The following is a 25694-nucleotide window of genomic DNA, read 5'->3' as shown; positions in this document are numbered from 1 at the left end:
CAATGTCAACTCGTCGTTGGAAACACTACGGCATCATTCTCATATTCTAGCGCTTTCTTGCGAAACAGCGCGTCTTCGCTGGCTTTAATACCATGAAGTGTCGACTAGCGATTCATTCTACACATCCCGTTGAAGGGCAGTTGTCATCGTAGTCCAAACACTCCGTGGTAGCAGGTTTTTGGCGATAAATGTACGATTCAATTTCCTGACGTTTTATTTCATATCAAAGACAAAATTTATTCGATAAAAGACTTCAATAAGACATAATCAGTAGCAATTAAACATATTTGCGAATCACTGATGGATGTTGTAGAGAGAAACAAAGCAGAAACTGCAATTTGATCATAACATACTGAAAATACTATTAGATCACGAATTTTATCGGTTTTTTTATTTTTCTCCGTTTTTTGCAGTTTGACTCCCAATTTGACTTCAGATTCGTGTTCAGCGGTAAAAGATACGTCGGAAAATCTGTATCGTACACCCAGCACAGACCACTTTCTTTTTTGTGGACCTGTGTTATCATTCAAATAACATTACATAAATTCAGTTGAATTCGGTTATTCGGCAATTTGGACCGACTCCATATCTTTGAGTTCTCTCTCACTCTCGTGGGCCCGGACGGCTCCTGGTTGATCGCGCCATAGGGACCTAGCGTCTAAACTGTCACGCCAACTGATGATAGAAATTGTAAGCTAATGGGAAAAAATATTAAACTCTAACATGTGATTTAATGTTGATTTGTTTCTTATTTAAATAAATTTATAAATTTTTCGAAGTTTTTTCAACTAGAGAGTTTTGTTATATCATGACATATATAAATACATCAATTCGGAACCGTCAAATTGAAAATCTAGTGAAATTTTTTTATTCTCGCTCAATACTAGTGGTACTCCATAGAAAAATGACAGGCATATGACGTGTTTAAAGGGGGAATTGAACAGTGGAGCCTATGTTTATATGGCTATTTGACTTAATAATGCTGAATTTCTTTCATCACATTTAATATACACGGCCTACATTTGTTTTAACCGTCTGAATTGTTTTTGCTTCAAATACGACCGATTAATGCTAGTCAAAAAGCATAATTTATTAATTTGTCTATTATTAAGTAACAAAACACATAAGCTATTGTAATACTTTTTGCCCATTTCGTGCTTTTATTAAACACAAGGGGGCGCCACTTCCGACAGATGTGTTGCCTCTACAGTTAGTGCTCGGTCCCTATTTTGGCTCTGACCGTTTTTCTCTCACACGCTCTCGACAAAAGTCATTTTCTGATCAGCCAAAAACGGCAATTATACTAGATTTTCCTCGTCAAGGATTGTCTATCTGTGTTCTAGTTACGGTCCTGCCCTGGCTACACAATTACCATACAAAACAGATTTACAATTCACATATTATTTTTATTACATCTTTTGAGGAGGTTTTTGGTCTGGTCTCCCCAGACTTTTTCGTCCTCAGGGGCGATAGATTTCTTCTTATTGTCCCCAATATCGAGTGTAATTTATTTTTCATCCTTTCTCAATTAAAATGTAAAATTAAAAATTATCGCAAAAAAGTGAAGCACGAAATCTCGGCGTTTTGACGAAATTTCGACAAAATACATAGAAACTTATTGTGAAATTAAAGGTCCTCTGGAAAACAAATTTATGTAGCTTTTTTGATACTTGAAATTACCCAGGGAAAAATGATCAGATCTGACCTTGCCTGAAATTAGGCATGATCATGCCTGTTCATGCCTGCTCATATTTGAAGCGTCAAATACGCTCAGGCCTGTTCATGTCAGAAGGATTAAATACGCTCATGCCTGTTGATGTCTGATCAGGCCTGTTCATTGCTGTCTATGCCCAGAAAAGTCAACAAATTTACTCAACGGTAGGTTTTTAATAATAATCAAAATCGTTTTATTTAGTGAATAATAAAATATACCGTTTGTTGATAATTTACAAATTCATAAATCGAAAATAATGTACATACACTGAACATATTCAAAAATTTTTTTCTTAGCATATTTGGTCCTTAGCATGAACAGAGATGAACAGACATGGACAGACATGAACAGGTATGATCAGGCCTGAGCGTATTTAACACTTCAGACATGAACAGGCATGACCATGTCTAATTTCAGGCCTGATCATACATGAACAGATATGGTCAGGTCTGATCATTTTTTTCCGGGTAGATCTGATCAGACTTGCATAGTCAGAGATGTGACAAAAATTTTTCTTTGACGAAAAAAATTTTTTTGGTCATCTCAAAATGTGAAAAATTATTTTTATCATTACGTTTAAATAATTTTGTAATAAAAAATTTATTACATTCTCTATGAGATGTTTTAGTCTGCTCTGCTCCTGCCTAATATTAAAATCATTACTTATTTTATTATTTAAATAAATGTGATGTTATAATGAGATTCGGTTAAATAAATCAATTAGGACTATTAAAATGTATTATAAAATCAATTTTTATGTTATATTTATTAGATAGCAGCACAGCAGTCGGGAACTTCAAGAGATCACTAAAGTTAAGCAGCATTGAGCATGGTTAGTAGGTGGGTGGGTGACTGCCGGTGGTACAGCCGTATAATTATATTAATTATATTAATTAAATTAATTATATTATTATATGTAATCATTTTTTTTTATTTTTATTCATTATAGAGAATTGCGTATGACTCTATCAAGTACTATATCTATAAAATTAAGCAAAATAATTAATGAGAAGTAATAATATATAATTGAATATTGTTATATATGAATATATATAATTAGATCTGGCCAATTTTTGGATCCAATTATATATAGATCATTATGCATGATTATATTTGATTAGACAAAAACTTTTTTCATCGGGCATGTGCTAAGAGTTAATAGAAACATTTGAAATATAGCTTTTTATTATTAAACCTCATTTTCGTATCGATAATTTTTTTGTTTATATTCTGATTAGACTGATATTTTGATTCTGTTACAAGTTGCTCAGAGAGTCCAAAAATCTATTAAAGTTATGTCTCTTAGCTCAGAGAACTCAAAATATGTTCAAAATTTATAACTTCATAAAAAGCTACTCAAATAAGGTCTTTTAGCCGTATAATCTATCGTTATTATATAATAAATATTCTCAGAATTACAAAAACATTTCTAAAAAGACAATTTATTGTAAAATATTGCATTGAGTATGATAGATTTACTAAAGAAGTGGAAAAAACTCGAAATTCCGTATAAGTTTATCTAAGACCTTGAAGAACTTTTGAGAAATAGATTTATCAAAAATCGTAAGAAACCGTTTTCGTAGAGTATTCAATTTTTTACGAAAATACGTATCTATCATTTTTGAACTGCTATTTATTCGGGATATAAAAAAATTCATTGCAAGAAGTAGAAAACTTTCATGTTATTTTAATGGTAAATGTAACATGATTTCAGCCCTGCTTAACATGAAAATTAAAAACTTTTGATTGTTTGATATTTGTTTTCGGGCGAACGTGGGAATGAATGGACACCTCAATATACAGCCTGTTGAGAAAAACCATAATCTCAAAGTGTCAACCACGATAAAATCATCAATAATAAAATATTTGAAAATGACTTTTTATTCTTATGTTTTACATGATAGTAGTCTGGCAAAATAAAAAAATTTCAAGTAAAGAGATATCAGCAGCCACTGAATATCAATAAAATAACGACTAAATAACTTTTTTGTAGTTAATTGAGTACTTACTTAACCTGTTGCTGAGAACTTTTATTGATGCTTAAATTTTGAGCGAGGCTTGCTAAACTACTATCTAAATCACCAGTGAGAACATTAGACCCCAACATATTGGTGGATTGACTCGCAGCTAAAACATTAAAAATAATTAAAATTATACTCTATATTAACGTTCAGTAGTCAAACAAAATTCAGGATAAAGGGAATTTAGACAAATAAACAACATTTAATTATTTTATAATTGAAACGTTTCGTACATTAATTTATGCTTCCTCAAGCAACTGCGAATAATTACAATAAAGTCGGTACAACGTAATATCAAATATAAAAAAAAATACAGTAAAAGACCTAAAGGTGTTCTCTCTGTTAATCGATCCTGACTTCTACAATTTGTTCTAACACACTCATGTTAATATAAATAAATTAAACAACTATAAATCAATCAAATACAATGAACAAATATTAGCAGAACAATACATGCCCAACAACCAACGAATAAATATTAAAAATTTTATAATACTCAATATAGAAGTCAGTAAACAAGGTGGGTGTTGGAAAGAGAAAGCTCAATTGACATTTATACATATTTATTCTCTAAATAACATAAGTGTACCAGAGTGCGATCTTTCAACACTTCTTAATAACATCATCATAAACAATGTTCAAACTTTGGGTATCAAAACGTAAGTTTACACACGGAAAGAAATGTCAGTGATGCCTGCGGGGATTAGAACCTTATACGCCGCGTTCTCCAGACTATTACTTTACCTCTTGACCAAATGACATCTTTACTATGAGGTAGCTTTCAAATTACTTCAAGAAATTTTAATTTCATACATGACTTATTCTTATAGTTACCCTGATTAAAAAAAAGTATTGAGACAAAGAAATAAAAAAGAGTGTGTGTACTCATGTATACGCGTTAGAAGTTATACTTCTTTGGCGTATAGAAAAAAAATAACTAAAATTCAGTGGTGATTAACGATAAATATTATACTAAAATTAATTAAAAAGATTACATTTAAATGAAAAACGTTTTATTTACGTGAAAATATGACTACATAGTAAAAATATACAATCATTATGACTATGAATTAAATATATTTATAAATATTTTAAATAAACTATTTTATACTTGTAGATTCTTCTCGTAGTGACTGAATAGGGACGTGAGTAACAAGAGGTTTGTGGTAGCTAAAATATGATATAAATAGTCTTGTTGAAACTGTAGATAAGTACCTTGTAAATACACCATCAATAGTGGTGCCATGCCGTGTTGTTGAAACTTAATTGATAGATTTAAATCGTCATTAAAAAATTTTATCAGTGGCTCAGAAGTCTTTGAATTAAAGTTTATATTAAAGTCTCCACTCAAAATCATAGGTAACTTATCCTCATTTTTACCCATATAAGATGCTCCAATTGTTGTGAATGGAAATAATATTATTTTCAAAAAATAAATAATGTCTTCAATTTTTTGATTTGGAGAAATATAAATTGCAACTAAAACAATTTTATGACCATCTTCCATTACATACTCCGCTACACAAAATTCACCTACGGTCGACTTTGATGAACTTACAAATTCGGACTGTCTGACTGTCATATCAATGCAAGGAGTAATAATATTTGTAGTATCGTTTGCATTGTGATAAATAGCAACTCCTCCAGCTCGATGATTTGATCGTTTATATTGAACGATGCAATTAAAACGTGGTATGCTAACTGATTCAGTGTCATCCAGCCAAGTTTCATTTAACATCAAAATCTGTGATTTTTGTATAACTGAATCATTTAAGTCAATGGAGTGAGCGCGTAAACTTTGACAGTTGAAAGTATACACTGTCAATCCTTTTCTTTGGCTAATGAAATTTAAGATATCGTCCTTAATAGTAATCAAACGATTATTCGAGAGTATTTGAAAGAAAGTATTTTTTAAGTAATTTAAAAATTTGATTCTAAAATTGAAATAAAATTTTTTTTAAATATTATAACAAATTAATTGTAGCAGTTAAAATGAGAAAAAATCCTACTTATAGAAATTATTCAAATCAACAAGTGTAATTTTTTAACTCATTTACTATATAAATAAAATACAAATATGGTGAAATATCTAATAAATTCTGTGTCATTGAAAATTTTTATAATCGTATTAGAAAAAAACATTTATCGATAGTCCTTCTCAAGAAGATGAAAACGCAATTGAGTTTTGAATCGAGAAAAAAAAATCTGCACCAGTTTTATCATCGATAGCCTTAGAACACCTCACGATTCCTGCAACTTCTGTCCCGTGTGAAAGACTTTTTTCTATTGCTAGTCATATTGGAAATACTATCAGAAATCAATTAAGTGCTGACCATTTACAGCAAATATTGTTCCTTAAATCCCTACCAACAGCGGAATGGTATTTCTAATAAGAAAAACTTAATTTTACTTTCTTTTAATAATCTTATTATTCTTTTTGAAACTAGAAAAAAATATTTATTTTTTTATTAAAATATACATTTAACTAATAATACTTTTTATTTGATTAATATTTAATAGCAGTATTAATATTTAATTAAATCAATTTAATTAATAATTAATTAACTCATTTAAATATTAGAAAGCATTTAGTAAAAAAATTATAATTCACTGTTATTAAGTGCAATAAAATATTATTTTCAATCTAGAAGAAATGTCTATTTTAATAATTGAAAATGCATTAGTATAAGCCATATTAATTTTTAAATTAGTTCATTATAATGATATGGAATTCTTTAAACTTGAAAATTACGCCTTCATTCAAACGATCGATTATCAGTGGATCGATTCTTTCACACTCGATTTTATCAAGGATCAACTCTTTCGATAAAATTTATCGCGATTCTCGAGATCGATTTTTCTTTTGGAATCGTGCATCCCTATTCTAACTTAGAACTTCTAAGTACAAAAATACTAGAATATACAACTTGAACATAGCTATCGACTTTCATGCCACCTAGAACTAATTTCATACTGTTAAATTTGGGAGTCGGTGTGCGCGCACATCGTAAAAATTCACCCTCATCAATTTTCTCCAACGCGCCAAAAGAAGTATAACTTCAAAAAGTATTAAAAAGTATTGGTTTTCTAGTCAATCCAATACTTTTCAATATTTTTTCCTTTGTCTCAATACTTTTTTTTATTCAGAGTAAGGAAGTTAACTGTGCCTAATTTATTAATTATTAATAATTTATTATATATTAAAGTGATTTATTTGGAACGGCTATGTATTTTTTTCGCTTCATTAACATATGGTTCTATGTATTTAGCTCCGCTGCGCTAAACGAAGTTTCCGCTTTACTCCTTCGTTGGGGAAAAAAATAGTATACACTCCTCGGGAAGTAAATAAGAAAGCCTCAGATCACATGTTTGTTGTCACATCTTCAGGTCACATGTCGGCTTCGCCTCGACCAACAATTGCATGTGCTCTGAGACATTTCTTACTTTTCTTTCCTAGGGGTGTAATATACTATTTTTAAGGTTTATTCCAGATATATAATTTTGTTGTTTTCTTTTAATTTTGAAGTTTTTGGAACGAAGTTCTTTATGGCGCGTTGCGAAAGGGGGCTAGACGGAAAAAATTCAGACAAAAAGTTGTAATGACACTTTTTGCTATAGTAAGCTACTGTAAACTTCGTTCCATCCGGGTATCCCTTGACACCTCTCAAGTTTTTTTTTTTTTTTTTTTTTTTACACTAGTCACAAAAATTAAGGGATATAAAAAAATTCCAAATTTTTGGTGATTTTCAGCGAGCTGTAACTCCGAGGAAAATGATCGCACAGAAAAAAAAAAAAAAAGCAAATTGTAGATCCAAGTGTCTAGTTTTTAGATATGACCATGAAAATTTTTGTCATCGTCAGGTCTGGAGAAATCCTAAGAAAACTACTGAAAAAAATTTTTCGAAATTTTTTTCGTCTTAAAAAGGTCTACGGGCTTCAAAAAAATTTTTTCGATTGTTTCGTTTAAAAGCTCTTTTAGTAAATTTAATACCCTTTAATTTGACGTAATCAAAAGCCTGTACGATAATTTGCCGCGGAGTTATCGTCAATCAAAGCAAAAAGTTTTTTTGACTTTGGAAATCAATAACTCTGGAAATAATGACCGTATAGGAAATCGAAGGAGGGTTTTGAAAACTACACAATATTCTCTATAAGAGAACGTAAACCGCTTTTGAAGAAAAAATTTTTTTGAATTGAAAACTCGGACTGAAAAAAAGACAAAAATTCGCATAATTAAGGATATTTGGATAACTTGGTATAACTTTGGATAAAATGGATGAACGAAGGATATCGTTGGTAATTTTTAACTTCAAAGTGTCCCCTAAAATCCCTAAGAAATTCAAAGCGCTGCGATTTTTTGTTCATAGTGCCCAGAAGCTTCAAATTCTGTGTTTTCGCAAAAATCACCATTATGAGCAATTTTGTGATTTTTATTCATTTTTCCATTGAAAAAAATTTTTTTCAAAATTCTTTATTTTTCGATCAAAGAGATTGATTTTTCAAGAAATTTGAAAAAAAAAAATTTCAATTTTTTCGAAAATTTTTTCGAAATTTTCTCAATTTTTTCGACTGTTGTTTTACCGCCGGCATTAGCGTTACTCAAAGTGTACCACGTGGAGGTTGCTCGGTCGGATTTACGCTTCTCACACACACGTGTGTGTGTCTTTGTCTGCGTGTTTGTCTGTTTGCAGCTGCCGAATGACCTCTGTACGCACGGCAGTAACTGCTCAGTACCGAGTATTGCCACCTCTGTTCCGAATCACAGCTCGTAAACGCTCTTGCATGTTGATGCATCGTCGAATATCACGTTGCGAAATTCCTTGCCAACAACGTAACAACGCTTGAGTCAACTGATGAAGATTGTGCAGTTGCGGATAGTCTCGCCGCAATCGACGCCCAAGCATGTCCCAAACATGCTCAATTGGGTTCAAATCAGGACTCATCGCTGGATGATTAAGCGTTGTTACGTTGTTGGCGCGGAGAAAAGTTCGCGTACGAACTGCAGTGTGAGGACGAGCATTATCCTGCATCAAAATGAACGGTCTTGCCCCCATGCGTGTGCGCATAGGCAGGACGTGTGGCTCCAGAATTTCGTCGACGTACCTATCGGCAGTCAACGTCCCACGAACGATGACCAACGGGGTTCTGGTATTGAAGGACACGCCTGCCACACCATGACTGATCCACCATTGAAAGCTGTAACTGGTCTCGTAAAACCATCCCGATCTCGTTCTCCACGACGGCGCCAAACGAGAGATCGTCTATCGCTGCCATGAAGACAAAATCGAGATTCGTCAGTCCATAATACACTGGTCCACTGTCTACGACCCCAATGGTGATGATCATGAGCATAGGCCAATCGGGCTCGGCGATGTCGTGGAGTGAGCATAGGCACGCGATTTGCGCGTCTAGCGCGTAGTCCTTGCTCTCGAAAGCGATTTCGAACCGTCGATGCCGATATGTGTTGTTGGGGAGGACGTTGTCGACGATTGCGAAATTGATGAGCGATCGTGTGGGCATGCGCAGTAGGGTTTCGACGAGCATCTCGAATGATAGCTCGATCATCACGCTCGGTAGTGATTCGTAGTCTACCTTGACCCGGACGACGATCGTAACTTTGAGTCGCGTTAAATCGGGCATAGGCCCGACTGATAACGGACTGGCTCACTCCCATAGAAGCTGCTACTTCCACCTGACTGTAGCCCTCTTGAAGGAGGGTAACAATGCGAGCCACATCTGTGGCAGCTAAATGTCGACGAGGCATATCAAAAGGTGCTTATCAAAGAAAAGCTTACAAAAAATTCACGTAAGGAATTTAGGCTAAAAAGAAAACGTAAAATTCAAGTTTTGTGTGAGGAAAAGCCGAACTCCGCGGGGGTATATATCAATTTGTTTTTATTGAATTTTTAAAATGAGATTTAAAACTAAGGCAGTTGTAGCGGACAGAAAAAATTGAGTTAATTTTTTTGACAATAGTGAAGCATTCTGAAGACGATAAAAAAAAAAATTTTGATAAAAAAATTTCGAAAAAAATTTTCGAAAAAATTGAAATTTTTTTTTTTTTTTTTTTCAAATTTCTTGAAAAATCAATCTCTTTGATCGAAAAAATAAAGAATTTTGAAAAAAAAAATTTTTTTCAATGGAAAAATGAATAAAAATCACAAAATTGCTCATAATGGTGATTTTTGCGAAAACACAGAATTTGAAGCTTCTGGGCACTATGAACAAAAAATCGCAGCGCTTTGAATTTCTTAGGGATTTTAGGGGACACTTTGAAGTTAAAAATTACCAACGATATCCTTCGTTCATCCATTTTATCCAAAGTTATACCAAGTTATCCAAATATCCTTAATTATGCGAATTTTTGTCTTTTTTCAGTCCGAGTTTTCAATTCAAAAAAATTTTTTTCTTCAAAAGCGGTTTACGTTCTCTTATAGAGAATATTGTGTAGTTTTCAAAACCCTCCTTCGATTTCCTATACGGTCATTATTTCCAGAGTTATTGATTTCCAAAGTCAAAAAAACTTTTTGCTTTGATTGACGATAACTCCGCGGCAAATTATCGTACAGGCTTTTTGATTACGTCAAATTAAAGGGTATTGAATTTACTAAAAGAGCTTTTAAACGAAACAATCGAAAAAATTTTTTGAAGCCCGTAGACCTTTTTAAGACGAAAAAAATTTCGAAAAATTTTTTTCAGTAGTTTTCTTAGGATTTCTCCAGACCTGACGATGACAAAAATTTTCATGGTCATATCTAAAAACTAGACACTTGGATCTACAATTTGCTTTTTTTTTTTTTTCTGTGCGATCATTTTCCTCGGAGTTACAGCTCGCTGAAAATCACCAAAAAATTTGGAATTTTTTTTATATCCCTTAATTTTTGTGACTAGTGTATTTAAAACGTATAGGAAAATAAAAAATAAATTGATACTACTGCAATGGACCAAGGCGTAGCTCAAGATAATAACAGACACCTTAAAAGGACTTATCGCTTATCGATATCAACTGATTTATTTTGGTATTTGCACGTTATCAAACTCAAACTTTCACTTAATAATCTTGTTTTTCATGTATTCAATAGAATACAGTAAAAAATTTTGTGTCATTGCGTCAAAAATCATCGTTTTGGCATGGAAAATCAAAAAGTTTATGCTTAAGCCAACATTTTTGATTAAAGTTATACATTTAAAATTTATAAGGGAATAGAAATTGATACGTCATACGGAACAAATTAATTTTAAAAATAGAACTGCAGCCTATAGTTACATAAATTTTTTTTTCCAAATTGAAAATAAAATTTAAGTTTTAATCTTTTTCTACGCGAGATCAGACATAAACAGGTATAATCAGGCATGAGCGTATTTAACCCTTTATAAATGAACAGGCATGGATATGTCTTATCAGGTCTGAGCGTATGTAACGCTTCAGACATAAACAGGCATGAGCGAACATGAGCAGGCATGGTCCGGTCTGATCATTTTTTCTCGGGATGCGAGACATTAATTCTTCCCGGTCAGTGCTGCTTTTGTAGAAAAGAAACAGGAAGCTCGACTACCAAAACATCTTCTCCGACAGGTCTTGCGGGAAAACGCTACAATACATTTTAAAACATCACGTCGTCTGGTACTAAATGTACCTTTACGAATGAAATTATTAGTAATAATTATTCTTTAGTTGGCGCAACTTATAGATTTACTTATAAGCTATTTTCTTCATTTACGTGTTTCTGTTAATAGTTTATTACTATTTTAGGGAAGTTCTTTTATAACTTTTTTCCTTTAACATGAAAGTACATTTTTATTAATTTCCAAATTAATTTTAAGAGATTTCCACAAATTCATTTTTCCATTCCTACAAAAGCAGCATTGACCGGGAAGAATTAATGTCTCGCATAGTATATAGTCACATATAGTTATGTTTCAGGAAATAATTGACTTTATTTCATCACATATAACTATATATAGTTATGTATAAAACTATACAAAATCGTGGACATTAATTTAAGTATGATTTAAAATTTACTAGAAAATAGTCGTTTGTAAACTAAGAATTTATAAAACTGAAAATGATGCCGTTTATAAAATGAGGTGATCATTAAAAAAGATAATACTAAATAATGATTGGTAAAAATTATGCAGAATGTAAACTTGTACAAACCTTAAAATTTTATATAATAAAATTCAGTCAACCAAAAAAAAAAAAAATAAACATTAATAAACTCAATAGTGAAGCGAGCGAATTTCAAAAATTATCAATAGAATAAAATGTTTTAAATACGGCTAAGTAAAAAACAAGTTGTTAAAAAAAACTGAAATAAAAAAAAATGAACCAATGCATATCTTGACATTAGAATAAGAATAATTTTAAAATTTACGTAATAATTTAAAGTATTTACATAATTTTTTCATTTGTTAAAATTGGTGTATTGTGAATTATCCCAATTTAAAACTTAGCCACGCAAATTCAGCCAATAGTAAACTTTGCGATTCATAAAATAAGTGAGTGATAAATTTTGATAATAATAAAAATAGCCGTTTTCAATCTCAGTGGTTCATAAAAGTAGCAAATTCTTAATTTTTACGCTTATTAATTTATCTATTATATATGTATTTATCATATTTCTGAAGCTATAAAATTTAGAGACAAAAGCCTTTTCTCAGGTCAGCTAAGAATTGATTTTCCGAAATTTTACTCACGGAGAATATTACGGAGCCGATAATGATAAAAAAAATTAGGAAAACGGTTGACCCTGACGGCCATCCCTACAACTTCCCGCTACTTTCGTAATTAAGCGCTCGATATTGCATTTATTATGTTTTTGAGCTCTTCGAGCTCAAAAATCTCATTATCGTGTAGTTTTGAGCTCTCCGAGCTCAAAAGTTTGATAGGAGTTTATTAAATCAATATTTTTGAAATTTTCCAATCGCGAAAACTTTTAAATGGATCAACCGATTTCCACGCGGTTGGCGGCATTCGACGCAGTTTTTTAAGCCTCATAAGTTATTTTCAGGTTTTAATTGATCGAACCGAAAATTTCAGAGTAACCCCGAAAAAACACTTTTTTCGGTTTTCTTTCGTTCACGATAACTCACGAACGAATCAACCGATTTTGACCAGACTGGCGGCAATCAACGTGGTTTTTTCTATTTTAAGAGCTGATTAGTTTTTGGAATTGATCGGTAAAGCCGTTTGAAAGTTATTCCAAAAAAACCACGTCTCAAAAAATGTTTTTTTGTAGTTTTTTTACAATTTCTTAAAACCTACTGGTCCAAATCGGTTCAAATTTTTAGGAAATCTAAGCTTGGTCAAGCCCTTTTGAATGGCACCAACCGCGATAAAATCGGTCAAGCCGTTCAAAAGTTATAAAAGGGTTACACACACACACACACACACACACACACACGCGCGCGCGCGCGCGCGCACACACATGCAGACATGCAGACATAAGGACATCATCGCGGGAATAGTCAGGGAAGCTTCCTAGGACCTTAAAACGTCAAGATCGGATGAGAACTCGATTTTCGAAAAACGGGGTGAAACCAATAACTTCCCGATTTTTGAAAATTTTCAATTTTCGTATCGGGAAGTTAAAAATTCTTGGAAGGAATAATTCATGGAGGCTTGTGTAATGAGTAATCATATAGGATTTTATTTTTATTCAGTTATGTAGATATCACGCTACAGATGCCATAAGGGTGTATAAGAATTATACGCTCTTAAGGCCCCGGGAATTATAAGGGCATATAATAAAAATCATATATTTTTTTTTAAATCCAAAAAAATCTTTAGTTTAGAGAAAAAAATTTTTTTTCGCATTTCTGCACATTTTTTGAAAAATACGTTGATTACCGAAGAAAAAAATTTTTTTACATGCTCTTATAGCTCCCAAGACCCATAAGGGTGTATAAAAAAAAATGATTTTTTTTGGAACCGACGTATTTTTTCATGAAATGTGCAGAAATGTAAGAAAAAATTTTTCTCTGGACTGAAAATGTTTTTTGAGTATAAAAAAAATCATCTGGTTTTTATTATAGTCCTTTATGATGCTCGGGGCCTTAAGGGCGTATAATTCTTATACGGCCTTATGGCATCTGTAGCGCGATATCAATATAACTAAATAAAAATTAGGAATACGGTAGACTCTGAAGGCCATCCGTGCAACTTCCCGCTAATTCCACGCCTAGGTGCATAAAACTGCACTAATGATGTTTTTGAGCTCTTCGAGCTCAAAAATACAATTTATGTTATTTTGAGCTCTTCGAGCTTAAAAGTCTGATAGAAGTATCATAGAACAATATTCTTTAATTTTTCAAACCGCACTAACTTTTCAATAAATTAACCGATTTTCACACGGTTGGCAGAATTTGATGCCATTTTTTTAGTTTCATGATGAATCTTCAAGTTTGAATTGATAAAACTAGAAAATTTGGAGTAGTTCCAAAAAAACACTTTTTTTGGTTTTTTTTTATTCATGATATTTCTTGAACGAATTGATCAATTTTGACTGGCTTGATGGCGATCGACGTAATTTTTTCATGCTAATAGCTGATTAGTTTTTGAAATCGATCAGTGCAGCCGTTTAAAAGTTATTCCAAAAAATGTCGGAGTTATGTTAAAAAACACTTGTTTCCAAATATTTTATTGACGATATCTTTCGAACTAATCAACCGATTTCTACGTTTTTGCCGGCGATCGACGCGATTTTTTAAGCTCTAAAAATTATTCTATATCATCAAAAACAATCCGAGAAGAAATAACAAAGTTATATCAAAAAAACACTTTTTTCGATTTTCTTTCGTTCACGATATCTCTCGAACGAATGAACCGATTTTAACCGGATAGACGACGATCGGCGTGGTTTTTCAAGCTTAAGGGCAGATTAGTTCTTGAAGTTGACCGATAGAGCCGTTTAAAAGATATTCCAAAAAAACCACTTTCAAAAATGATTTTTTTCTTATTTTTTTTTAGATTTTTCAAGATTTCTTAAAATCTATCGGTCCGAATCGGTTCAAATTCTCAGGAAATCTAAGTTTGAGGGAACTCTTTAGAACGCCGTTTAGTTCGTCCCGATGGGATCAGTCGTTCAAAAGTTATAAGCGAGTCACACACACACACGCACACACACGCGCGCGCGCGCGCGGACATAGTGACAACACCCTAGGGGTAGTCAGGGAAGCTTCCTGTGACCTTCAAACGTCGAGATCTGATGAAAACTCGATTTTTACAAAACGGGGTGAAAACAATAACTTCCCGATTTTTGAAAATCTGAGATTTTTAGCGGGAAGTTAAAAATATAATCCTTTATTGTTACTTATTACACAAGCCTCCATGAATTATCCCTTACAAGAATTTTTTTTATCATTATCTGCTCCGTAATATTCTCCGTTAAAATTTCGGAAAATCAGTTCTTGGCTGACTTGAGAAAAGGCTCTTGTCTCTAAATTTTATAGCTTCAGAAATATCATAAATAAATATATAATCGATAAATTAATAAGCGTAAAAATGAAGAATTTGCTACTTTCATGAACCACTGAGATTGGAAACGACTATTTTTATTATTAACAAAATTTAGCATTCACTTATTTTATGAATCGCAAAGTTTACTATTGGCTGAATTTGCGTGGTTAAGTTTTGAAGTGGCATAATTTACGATAAACTAATTTTAACAAATGAAAAAATTACTTAATAGTATATTACATACCGAAGGAAGTAAAGTAAGAAATGTGTCAGATCACATGTAATTGTTGGCCGAGGCGAAACCGAGTTCAACAAACATGTGATCTGATGCTTTCTCATTTACTTCCCACGGAGTGTAGTATCCTTTATTTAAAAAAATAATTAAAAATGATCTCCCATGTTAAATGCCCATAAGAGATAGTATTGAAAAGGATCTGAAGGATTAGAAAGTATTCAAAATGAATAAAAATCAAATCATTTTTAATTCTTTCTAATTCTTTTTTTTTAATGAGGGATACCATATTTTAAAATTATTTTTATTCTCATGTCAAGACATGCATTTGTTTATTTTTTTTAATTTCAGTTTCTTTTTTAGCAACTTGTTTTTTACTCAGCCGTATTTAAAAATATATTATTCTGTTGATGACAGGTTTTGAAATTTGCTCGCTCTACTATTGAGTTTATTAATGTTTACCTTTTTTTGGTTGGCTGAATTTTATTTTATTACATTTTAAGGTTTGCACAAGTTTACATTCTGCATCATTTTATTAATCATTATTTAGTATTATCTTTTTTTATAATCTGATCATTTTATAAATGGCATCATTTTCAGTTTTAAAAATTTTTAGTTTACAAACGGCTATATTCTCGTAAATTTCAAAATATACTTAAATTAATGTCCACTATTGTATAATTATATATAGTCATAGATAATCATATCTGAGGAAAAAATTTACTTCATTTAATCATATATAATCGCATATAATTATACACAATTATTTTTAAAACTAAAAATAATTATAAATAAGTATAGAACATTATGTCTTTGAGGAAAGTTAATAATATGTTTAATAATATTAGAATTATTCATTGTTCTCTGTATAACTAAATATAATTATGTATGACAAGATAAATTTATTGTGTCCTTAGACATGATTATTTTTAACTATTTTTATATTCATCAAATACACTATCAAATACCCTATCAAATACACTATCAAATTACCATTAAATGTGTATTGTATATATAAAATTATATATAATTCTATTTTAATGATATCTCTTCCTAATATTTGAAACATGTTTTTGTCCTTGCTATTTGCAAGTTTAATGAAAATTTATCTAAATATTTCATAGGAATATAGAAAAGTCACATTTAAAAATGAGCTTGGTAGCTGTGTCTAGAACGACAGCTCTATCGCAAAAAACCAAAAAATTGATGTTTGATTAAACATTTTACAATTTTCCAGTTATTTAATGAGTTATGATTTATGATTTGTTGATCGAAATATTAAAGAGAATTCAATAAGCCTCAGATTAAATAAAAAAAATAATAATTCTGGATTTCAATAATATTTTTGTTGAATTTAATGAAGTCATTATACTTAACAAATGTTTAAAAGATAGTCCGTAATATAAACAATATAATTGTTATAAGCAGTCTGATTTATAAACATCCAATGAATCTCAGGAGTCTACTCACAAGTTAGACCAGTGAGCAACGTCTAGGACTGATGAGCAAGAGGACCAGTGTTCAAATTCCCCGGCAGCTAGGAATTCCTCATTAAATGATAGCGTTGCAATTGTTTTATAATTAAGATTAAATAACAATTTTTGATTATTTTTAATTTTTTTAGAATTAATTTTTTTATTCAATTTCTAGTTGGGAACTTAATAGTTATATGTAACTAGCCGTTCCCTCCCTTCTTGGCCGAGCTAATTGTGAAAGGAAATAAATTAAATTTTATGTTTCATTTATAAATTTTTTTTCATTCATATTTTTATTATTCTCCTTTTTTTTTTATTTTTGTATGAACATAAATATGCCCCGTGGATAGTATTGTAAGCATTGATATTGTTTTGACTTGCACAGATTCTAAATTCCATCCTATTTATTAGTTGTTTGGGTGGCACGTGTAATGTTGCTACTGTTTGTTCATCATGTTTAATTTATTTATAGCCGTTAAATTTATTTATAGTAACAATCTACAAAATAATTTCGTAATTATTTTGTTTATGTTGTACATATGACATTGTTGACATAAGCGTATTGGTAAAAATTGTAGAATTGAGGGTAGGCCGGAGAAAATGTATTTTTAGAAATTTTATTTATTTAATTTACGTTTGAAATAAATTTTGAAATGAAATAAAATGAAATTTTCGAAAAATAGCATGTGACTAGCTATTGTAGAAGCTTTGTAAATAGTTCATTTAAAAATAAGAAAAAAAAATTAGAAAAATGCCTTAAGGATTAACATACAGTGAACACGTTTAGGTGTATACTGTATTTTATGTTTTATTCTTTTGTATTGATTACTGCGTTGTACAAATTTTATTGTAGTTATTTGCAGTTGCTCGAGGAAGTATAAACAAATACACGAAACGTTGCAATTATACAATAATTAACTGTTGTTTGCTTGTTCAAATTCTCATTATCTTGAATTTTATCAAAATTGTGTTTTTTAACTTTATTAAACTGCAAAGAATGAGAACTCGAAAAAAATCTCAAAAGAAAAATTTTTTATAGATTAAAGTTTTTACAATTTTCAATATTTTATTTTTCTTCATTACATAATGCTTCAACAATTTTTCTATTTAATTACATGTACTACAATGCAAAAATGAAATGTAAAAAATAACATTGAAACTTTGTGTATGATTGGATATAGAATAAAATGTTCACATACACAAAATTACTACGGTGCACACGCTCGGTGTATACACTCACATTTCATAGTAGTCCACCGTTCGAGTATATTGGCTCAATTCATACTCACATTTTCTGTGAATGTTTTGGTGTCTGTGTGAATTTGTGACCGGTTGTAAAATCTCATCTCTTTAGGTAGGTCCCTTTCATGGAATATTAAATGCGTAATTTATGGGGAGTAGAATTCTTAAAATTGTCACCTTTGACACCAGTCTTATTGCCTTTAGAGTAAATATACTGCATACCACTTATGTTAGTCACACATTTAATATAAACAGATATATTTATACGAAATTTACTATTAAATAAAGTCTACACTTTGCAATAGATAATTATAAATCATTGATATTCATTAAGAACCAGACCCAGACAGGTTATAGGCTCAATAAGGATGAAAATTGAAGACGTGTAAAATAAAATTGAACATATATACCACTCAAACGGTGCTTTGATGGATCATTACGATCTAAAGTGTTAAATGAGGTAAATTATACATTTGGCAAGTATTGATAATGGTTGTATGCAGATAAAAAAGATATTTTGATTCAAATAAAAAACTTTCTTCCTTGCTTTTCTCTTGAACCAAAGACCAAATTCGCATGTATGTAAAAAAAAACCTTTTTAGTAAAAATTGAAAGTACTTAATTTAAAACAAAAAAATATCGTAGTGAAAAAGTTAATTTCTTAAACCAAGAAAAAAGTTTTTAGTTATAATTAATTTTAATCTCAGCTGAAAAATGCCTTATTCTTAACTCTAGAAATATCTTATTTGCCGTAAGATTATTTAATTTTATCAATCGCTGGTACTTACATCTACAACTTTATATTTCTCTAGTAAAAGAATTTTGAAAAAAATGCTCTGCTAGGCAATAAATTTTTTATAATACTAACCGCAAAACTTGAATTTTTTGAGTTACAGTTAGGAGGGGTCAAATGTATGATATCTCGCCAACAATAATTGATTCTACTTTCCTGGCATACGTATCGATAAGTGACATCTAGATGAGCTCTCTCTCTCTCTCTCTCTCTCTCTCTCTCTCTCTCTCTCTCTCTCTCTTTCTATCTGTCTCTACATTCCCGCATAGATGCTATAAAGTACTATAGGATATTTGGTTTTAATTACTTCTAAAATCGTTTGCCAGCGAGAGCATAAATCGAAAAAAAATTTTGGCGACAAGTCGATTCATGTAAACAATTTTCACTTATATTTTAGTTCAACATTTATTTACGTCGATAGTTTTATTTTTTATTTTTTAATAACTGTACTAAGATAATATTCAACTTCAATGAAAAATAATAGAATTTTAGATATTAATAAAATTAATAAATTTATTCATAAATGAATAAAATTTTATTTGTATCCTCTCATTCCGAGTTTCGCCGTTGATATTACAAAAAACTTGTTCAATACAAATCCGAAAGGTTGACATTTTGATAAACTTGAAGTGCCCTAGCGTTTTCGTGGTGACGGTCAAACTACGGTCAAACGACTTTCGATCAGATGATCCGAGTTCGATTCCCGGTCTGGGCGATGTGATTTTACACTGATTTTTTCTTTTCAATATTATCATATACGCGAACATTTTACGAGCTTAATACCGATGATTCTGGGTGAATGCACTTATTTTGTTACATCGGATTCCTATAATGAGACGGTGAATCGACCGTAATGAGCTAGTTTTATGCTAGTTCTATGCGGGTGAATTAATCGTCAAATGTCGGTAAAATCACCGTGAGTTTACCCGCAGAAAAATGTATTTCTCGGATCTTCAGTCGATAAGTCAACAGTCAAAATTATTCACAATAATACCTGATAAAGACCGTCAAATTTCTTCACATAGACTAATGTTTGACTGCTGTTTAACCGTGAATTGGCCATATTATAACCGTGGCAGTGAAACCGCTAGGGTGATGACACTCGTCTGAGGTTATAGATACATTCTTAACAAAACCTCATACGTAATATCTGGTTTCGCCACACTCAAATGTATGACAACGTCCTCAGTTTTTTTGAGAATGCGTTCATAATCTCAGCCTTGTGATATCATTTCAAACTCACCAAAATACCTATCTTTGTGTATACGTATCGAAAATAGCTATTTTAATTATCTATTCTATAGCAGAGCATTTTTTTTTGAAATTTTCATTTGTTTTAAACAAAAACATAAAACTGTAAAAGTTCTATGATCGTAAGTGCAACAAGAATAGTACCGTTTCTCGTAGTGAGTGCGACGCGAGAAAAATAGGGGACCGGCTGTTAAGTAAAGAAAAACTTTCTTGAGATAAGAAATTTTCGGCCTTGAATGTATTTATAAAAAAAAAAAAAAAAAAAAAAAAAAAAAAAAAAACAACGATACGCCAGAGCCGGGATTCGAAATCAGAATTTACTAATTGTAATTTCATTTTACTTAGATTAACTGAGGACTTCTGTATCTCCACTATGCGTTGGCTCTTGGTAGTGGGGTCTAGCCAAGAAAGCTTTCTTGGTGTAAAAAATTAAATTCTTATCGTAAGAATGATGTCTCTTGCGCAAAAAAATTAGATTTTTGGTTGAAGTATAAAAATTCTTGGATTAAATGAATTTTATTCGTCACTTAAGAGATTTTAATTTTGTATGAAAAATAAACATTTATTCGATAAAGAATTTTTTTTTCAATTAAAAATTGTTTAATTCAAGAAATTATTTTACTTTAGTCGAGAAAATAAGTTTCCTTGAGTCAAGAATACTTTTTTATTCGTGTTTTGGTAAAATTTGACGATTGGAAATATGCGACCAAAAATATTTTTGCTCCAGTGTTTCTTTCCGAAAATTATGATGCAACATGAAAAAGGGTAGAATAGAAAATTATAGAAAAAAAAAATCTATGGCAAATCTTCTTTGATGATAGAGAGATCTTAATTAATAATTGCCTTGAATTAATCTATATCGAATGGAATTCCTGATTGATTGAAATCAACATATGAGATAATTCTTCGTGCGAAAAGTAGAAATAATAACGTAAAAATTGAGATAATGCGTCAAGCAATATAGAAAAAGACACGGAAAGGAAAATATACTTAAATTTACTACGGAAACATTGTAATTTTTAGTATATGACATTGTAGTGCCGGAACAGAGCTCAAACATATGAATTTATACGATACAACTTCGTAATCTCTTTTGAAAGAATTGTACTTCTACACACAGTCTTATTCGCTCTGAGTGAAGCCAGGGTAGGGGAATATAATTCGACTGACGCCTTCGCAAAGGTTACTTTCGGCGTTACGGGAGGCTGTTATGCCTAGAATTGTAAGCAAGTATACATGAAAGTATTTATTTTGTTTTAATTTTAATAAATTAAAAAAAAATGAGACATAAGAGTTACTGTGTTGTGAATTGTAAAAATACCAACAGAAATGTTTACTGCATTCTTTTTAATTTTTTACCATTATACGTACTGGTTGATTCATTTAACTGAAAAACAAAACTGCAGCTACTACACTGATAGAAGGATTTATTAACTATTAATAATTTAGTTTATTTGAAAACAATTATTTAATTTATTAAATTTTTATAAATATTTTTGAACATTCAATAAATATTTATTTGAGAGGCATGTACATTTATTAATAGTTAAGAAATATTTATTAACGGTTAATAAATATTTTGTTGAGTGAATTTTTTTCGCTTGCAATGTCATATGATATGAAGATTGCTTATAAACAAAAATCATTTTTATATATTATTTGCATCAATTATATTACACTATAACGTTTATTGTAGCATACCGAATCCTATCACAGCTCATAATTTCTCTTTTATATTTTTAAAAAGTTTGGAAAATTCAAAAGTGCACGCCTCATAATCTCATTTTTCACAATAAAACTGATTAAAATAAAATATAAAAAGCAAAATAATAAGAAACAGAAAACTCTGCTAGGTATGATTTGGCGGCGCCATAATTCCAAAGTGAGAAAAAAAAATACTACAATAAAAAAAATATAGAGTGACGCCATAACTCTAAGGTGAAGAAAAAATATACTAAAAAATAAATGTATATATAGATATACAAATACACAGTCGTATTTTAGTTTTTTACAAATTATAATTAAACGACAGTACTTAGAACGCTAATATTAACTAGAAATCAGCCCAAGGTATAACTTTATATAATAAGAAAAAAAGTATTCTGGTACGATAAATTTTTGGACCAATTTCTCTGCCACATACATGGATCCATAAACACAGACTGACGGACATCCAAGAATGATTGATTTTAATGTTATTATTTACTATGTTAAGCAAAATAATTGTTCATAAAAAATACTATATGTGCTTGATAGATTATTTAACTCGATTTTAGTGCACTCATATTATCCTGTAAGTGTTATATTAGTGAGAAAAAGTCATTCAAGTTTCGAAAGACTGGGTTTTTTGACATGTCGAGAGTAGAGCACTGCCTCCGCTCCGCTAATGAGGCGTGCAATATTAAAAACGTTAGTTTAGTTAGTGAATTAAATTGTTATTATGTATTCTAGCTATAGGGTAATAATAAGTGTCAAAAGAAAATTGCTATTTTTGCTTTTGATTTTGCATAAATATTTTTTAGCTGTTAACAAATATTCATTAACCATTAATAAATTATTATTAGCAGTTTATAAATTTTACTTAAGAAATTACTTATTAACTGTAAATAAATATTTATTAAATCCTATGATGTTAAGAAATCATTTATTAACAGTTAATGAAGCTTATTAAATATCAACAAATCCTTCTATCATTGTATAAAACTATCACATATTTTTTGTAACTTTTTTTTTTTACTATTATTGATAATATTTATTTATGTTTCTGTTTCTTGCTATTGACATACAAATAAAAACATACTCTGACAGCTTCCCGTAGTTCATATTTTAACCGGCGCTGCAGTTACACTCATAGCGAATAAAAGTTTTTCATTTCTCGGCGGTGGCGTCGCAAATTGCTGGACTCTGTCTTTTTAACTTGAATAGAGTATGCATCCTAGTGTACAAGGATACACTTGCTCTTTTGAGAAAAAAATTTACTTAATAACATCGAACTTTTCGATAACTCAAATTTTATTCTGTAGGCAGTAGCATCGTAAAAATTTTTATGTAATTTATTAGTAAGATCATTTGTGAGAATTACGATGTTCACATCGTAAAAATTCATGAGTAAATAGTAATTTTTGAAATAACCTCCAGATAAGCTTTCGAATTCAAGAGAACGATTTAAATTTCGGACATAACATTACAGTAACAATGAAGGACAAATTTTGTTGAAATTTTATTCAAGATTTTTCATCAACCATCTGTATCCAGATTTCAAAAGTTTTACTTAACGATATTTTTGGCAGATTCTTACTTAAAAATTGTCGAAAAATTGCTGTAGATACTTTTGATTCTTGGTCCAGACTTAAATGGTAGTGCATCAAGAAATCTCCTCAGGATCTCCACTTTCATATTCTTTAGTATCAGAAAGAGATAAGGCATGCACTCGTGGTATTTTGCGTTTCTCGGGCAAATTTGAATTTAAATTTTTAATCATGAGTCTGATGAGCAAATTCTTGTCGCGAATTCAAGACTGGCCGGTACTAACATTATATTCAGAAATTTTAGTTTTTTTTTTTTTATTATTATTACAAAAAGAATTTCAACTCAAGTAACATAAACCTTCTGAGAAAGTTTGACATAGATTTTTTCTGGGAAGCTTTGAATTCTTTTTCGGTTCCCAATCTTAATTGGAAAGTAATGAGAAAACGGAAAATTCTGAAAATACCCCCATGTAAGTATACGTAAGATTTCTCGAACCTCCCCCCCTTTCCTTTCTTACGTAAGATTCTATCTTGATTTTCTAAATAATAAACTGTTATGTTAGAAAAGGATCAGTTTCACTAAAACTTACAGTTCAATGTGGATCCATCATTTTTATTTTTTAATAAGAAATCACCATGTTTAACAGCATGGGAGCTACGCGGAACTTTTGAAATTATGAAATAATTTAAGTTTACTTAAAAAGAAAAGAAACATTTTTTAAATAATAAAATACGATAATACACGAAAAAATATACTATAATTTTTTCCTATAGAACCAAACATGGATAACAATAAAAACATACGAAATTTTAAGTTATTTTTTTTTTTTTTTTTTTTCCCAATAAATAAGCAATAAAAAATTTAGAAAAAAATAAAAATTCGACAGTACACTTAAGAAAAAAACTCTTTGGAATCCAAAATGGAATTAGATTTTTAATATTGAATTTTAATTCAAAAAATATTACGTAAGAATGAATTTCAAGCCCCTGCCCTCAACATAAGGACATGTAGAGATTTTTTTAACCCCCCTCCTTCTCAATGCCCTTACGTAATTAATGAATGGCCCATTTGGAGTGTGACAACGCGTTTTGGATTTTTTAATGAAGTACTACTGCGCGCCAGAAAGTTAGTGAAGGTTTATCAGAGAAAGTTTTTGGGTTCAAGGCCACACTGGGTAGTACGTGACTGAGGCCCCGGCATCACTCTCTTTGGCTACACACAGTTGACGAAGTTAGACGAGTTTTACTCCAGTATCAATAAAATATCCTGTCGACATATTTGGATCCACCATCAGAAGCTGAGCTGGTCGAATCTTCCGCGACGTACGTTGGTAACCTCTCGCTACTTTCATCCAACCTAATTAATATTTCTAGTTTGTCATGTGAGTTTTGTTGTTCGTAGGAATTAACAAATTGCTCTATATTAATTCATTCAAATCTTTTTATTTTAGAATAATTTGTCTCTCTCCATTTCAACCTGCGCTCAATCCTCGTGGGCGTAAGAAAAAGCTTCCACATCTCTGAATGAGCTAACTGTGGCAACATGACTTAAAACCATGGGTCTGAGTCTGGTTAGGTCTTGTTGTACCTTCGTAGCGTTGGGCTGGCGTGCTTGTTAAGAGAAGTCGTCCCGAAGAGGTCACCATCCTGGTGAAGGCAATCCCTTATCGTTTTTGTTTTTTGTTCGATTTTTTTTCTAACACGCAATAATGTTAATCGATAATTAAGTAACACTTTTTAAATGTTACTTTCAAATTTAACACAAAAAGTATGTTAACACTATGAGTGTGTTAAAGTTATATTACGAGTGTGTTAAAATAACACTATAATTGAGGAGCTGATTTTCAAAAGGGTATCTTTTTATTTTGGATTAATCGAGACAAAAAACTGGTTATCTTTAATTCTAAATATTTTTATCGAATTTTTTTATTCATTTATTTATTTAGGAATCTTTATAATTCTCGAAGTAATTAATATTTAAAAGTTCAAAGAACTGCTTTTTTAAAATATGAAAAGATACCCTTTTGAAAATCAGCTTCTCAATTGTGTTATTCATACTCGTTCCATCACGTGGAAGATGCCTGCTTTAACTATAGTATGTATAGTATGCGACTTATTCTTGTTGACTTAAGAACCGATACTCGAGGTCTATTAACATAGATTTGTGTTACTTTTAATACAGAGCTGAGTTACTGTAAGCATCTATTCATAAATAGATATGTTACATCGCCAATACACACGGATTGAGTTGAAATAACAC

General features: G+C 30.8%; 1 protein-coding gene across 9 annotated transcripts in view; it reads right to left on the bottom strand.

Annotated features, from left to right (window-relative positions):
* Lap (phosphatidylinositol-binding clathrin assembly protein lap) overlaps positions 1 to 25694 on the bottom strand; it is a 110526-nt gene that overhangs the window by 20326 nt on the left and 64506 nt on the right. For all 9 annotated transcript variants that reach the window (XM_074258793.1, XM_074258786.1, XM_074258764.1 and 6 more), the window contains one exon: positions 3724 to 3841. In XM_074258793.1, coding sequence (XP_074114894.1) covers positions 3724 to 3841 — 118 coding nt within the window. The remainder of the gene's footprint in view (positions 1 to 3723; positions 3842 to 25694) is intronic.

This window comes from Cotesia typhae, unplaced genomic scaffold (assembly GCF_013202065.1).
Source record: "Cotesia typhae breed Kobodo isofemale line unplaced genomic scaffold, CoteBio_Ctyphae contig_127, whole genome shotgun sequence".
Taxonomy (NCBI): domain Eukaryota; kingdom Metazoa; phylum Arthropoda; class Insecta; order Hymenoptera; family Braconidae; genus Cotesia; species Cotesia typhae.
This window is presented reverse-complemented; position numbering and strand designations above follow the sequence as displayed.